Raw genomic sequence first — 1,545 nt, forward strand, 5'->3', positions numbered from 1 at the left:
CCTGCTCACTATGTATATCCCACCAAACACAAGCACAGCCATCTTTGTTTTAATACAATTATGGGTAGAAATCATATGATGTAAAATACAAGTTCTTCTGTTAAGTTTAGAGTAGAAGAAGGGAAGACAAAAAATTCCCATGAAGTAAAAAATAATTCCACATTGGTCCAGTACTCCATGAAACCTGAGATAAACTGCAGCCCTCTAATGCATTTACTTGGATCCAGTTCACCAACACTTCAGTATGCTTCAAACTGGCTCATCATCATTCTCCTGCTATATTCATAAGCCAAAAACAGTGACCCATTGGCAGGGACTGCTCGAATCATAGTAGCTGTCAGTCCAGAATATAAGGCTGCTATTCCTTCATTTTTCACAATACTTGTAAGAGTTGCCAGAAACCCAGCCTGTTTCCCAGACATGGAAAGAACCTGAATTCTGGATTTGATACAATCCACCGGGTATATGACAAGCCAAAGACAAATTCCAGCAATTCCACCACTTAACATCAAAGGGACAGGGCCTAGTTCATCTTTTGATCTCCCTGAGGCAAAAAATGATCTACTCAGTTCATAGCCACCGAAGAAGAAGAAATAGCCTGGTACCTCTTGAAGGAGGGTGCTCGAGAGTCCTTGGTAGAAGCCCAAGGGGCCTTCCTTTCTAAGGATACTCTTCACGACGGACCAGATTGTATCTTGGCTTTTTGCTATTTTCCCTGACATCTCCATTTCGTACATGGTCTGTAGCCGGCACTTCACAAGCTCAGTGGGGCACAGGGCCAGCGCAGCAAACGCCGAGGCGAAGGAACCCGCAGTGGCCGTCTGCAGATCACTCAGCTTCGCCTGCTTGTCCAGTCCAACCACCTTCCTCACCAGCTCTTGGCAGAAGCCATAGCACATGAAGAGGACAGAGTTCTCGGCGACGTAGGCCATCAGCGCAGGGCCGGTTCCTTTGTAGAAGCCCCGCAGGCCCACTTGGGAGTACGTTTTCAGGCAGCAGTCGGTGAGGCCCTTGTACAGGCCGGGGAACGTCTGCATCTTCACTTTCACTGTGTCGAAAGGCTGCCCGGTCAGGACACAAGCCGTGCCCCCCACCGCGCCCGCTGTCAGGTCGATGGCGGCTTGGATGGCAGGATTGGACTTCATGTTCTCACCCTCTCTTGCTGGGCTCTGTGGGAGGCAACTCTGGAGCTCAGCGCCGGTGTCTCACACCCAGCCGCCCATTCTCGACTCTCCCTCCTGGGCGGGAGAAGCCGCTTAACCCCACGCTAGGTCTNAAGCCCGCCCGCCGCCCGCCCCCGCCCTGCACTCGCGGCGCCAGCCCGGCCCGCCCCGGCCTCCCGCTAAGTACACACCTGTTATTTCTTAAGTAGGCTCCACGCTGGAGCCCAGCGCCGGGCTTGAACTCAACGACAGCGAGATGGCGACCTGAGCTGAGCTCCAGAGTCGAGGCTTAACCGACTGAGCCACCCAGGCGCCCCTTAAGTACACACCTTTAATGAATTATAATACAGCGAATGAAAGCTATTTGCTAAATTCTTGCAAT

The 1,545-nt window shown here is 51.7% G+C and overlaps 1 protein-coding gene across 1 annotated transcript; it reads right to left on the bottom strand.

Annotated features, from left to right (window-relative positions):
• Positions 1–239: 239 nt before the first annotated feature.
• LOC100467289 (mitochondrial ornithine transporter 2) lies at positions 240–1,269 on the bottom strand. The gene has a single exon (XM_002912548.3). It carries the CDS (start codon positions 1,143–1,145, stop codon positions 240–242), a length of 906 nt encoding a protein of 301 aa, XP_002912594.1. The 5' UTR covers positions 1,146–1,269.
• Between the last annotated feature and the right edge of the window lie 276 nt (positions 1,270–1,545).

Source organism: Ailuropoda melanoleuca, chromosome 3, assembly GCF_002007445.2.
Source record: "Ailuropoda melanoleuca isolate Jingjing chromosome 3, ASM200744v2, whole genome shotgun sequence".
Classification (NCBI taxonomy): domain Eukaryota; kingdom Metazoa; phylum Chordata; class Mammalia; order Carnivora; family Ursidae; genus Ailuropoda; species Ailuropoda melanoleuca.

What these genes read in the sequence shown, in the direction of transcription:
- LOC100467289 (XM_002912548.3), bottom strand. Translation starts at nt 1,145, where the DNA reads ATGAAGTCCAATCCTGCCATCCAAGCCGCCATCGACCTGACAGCGGGC.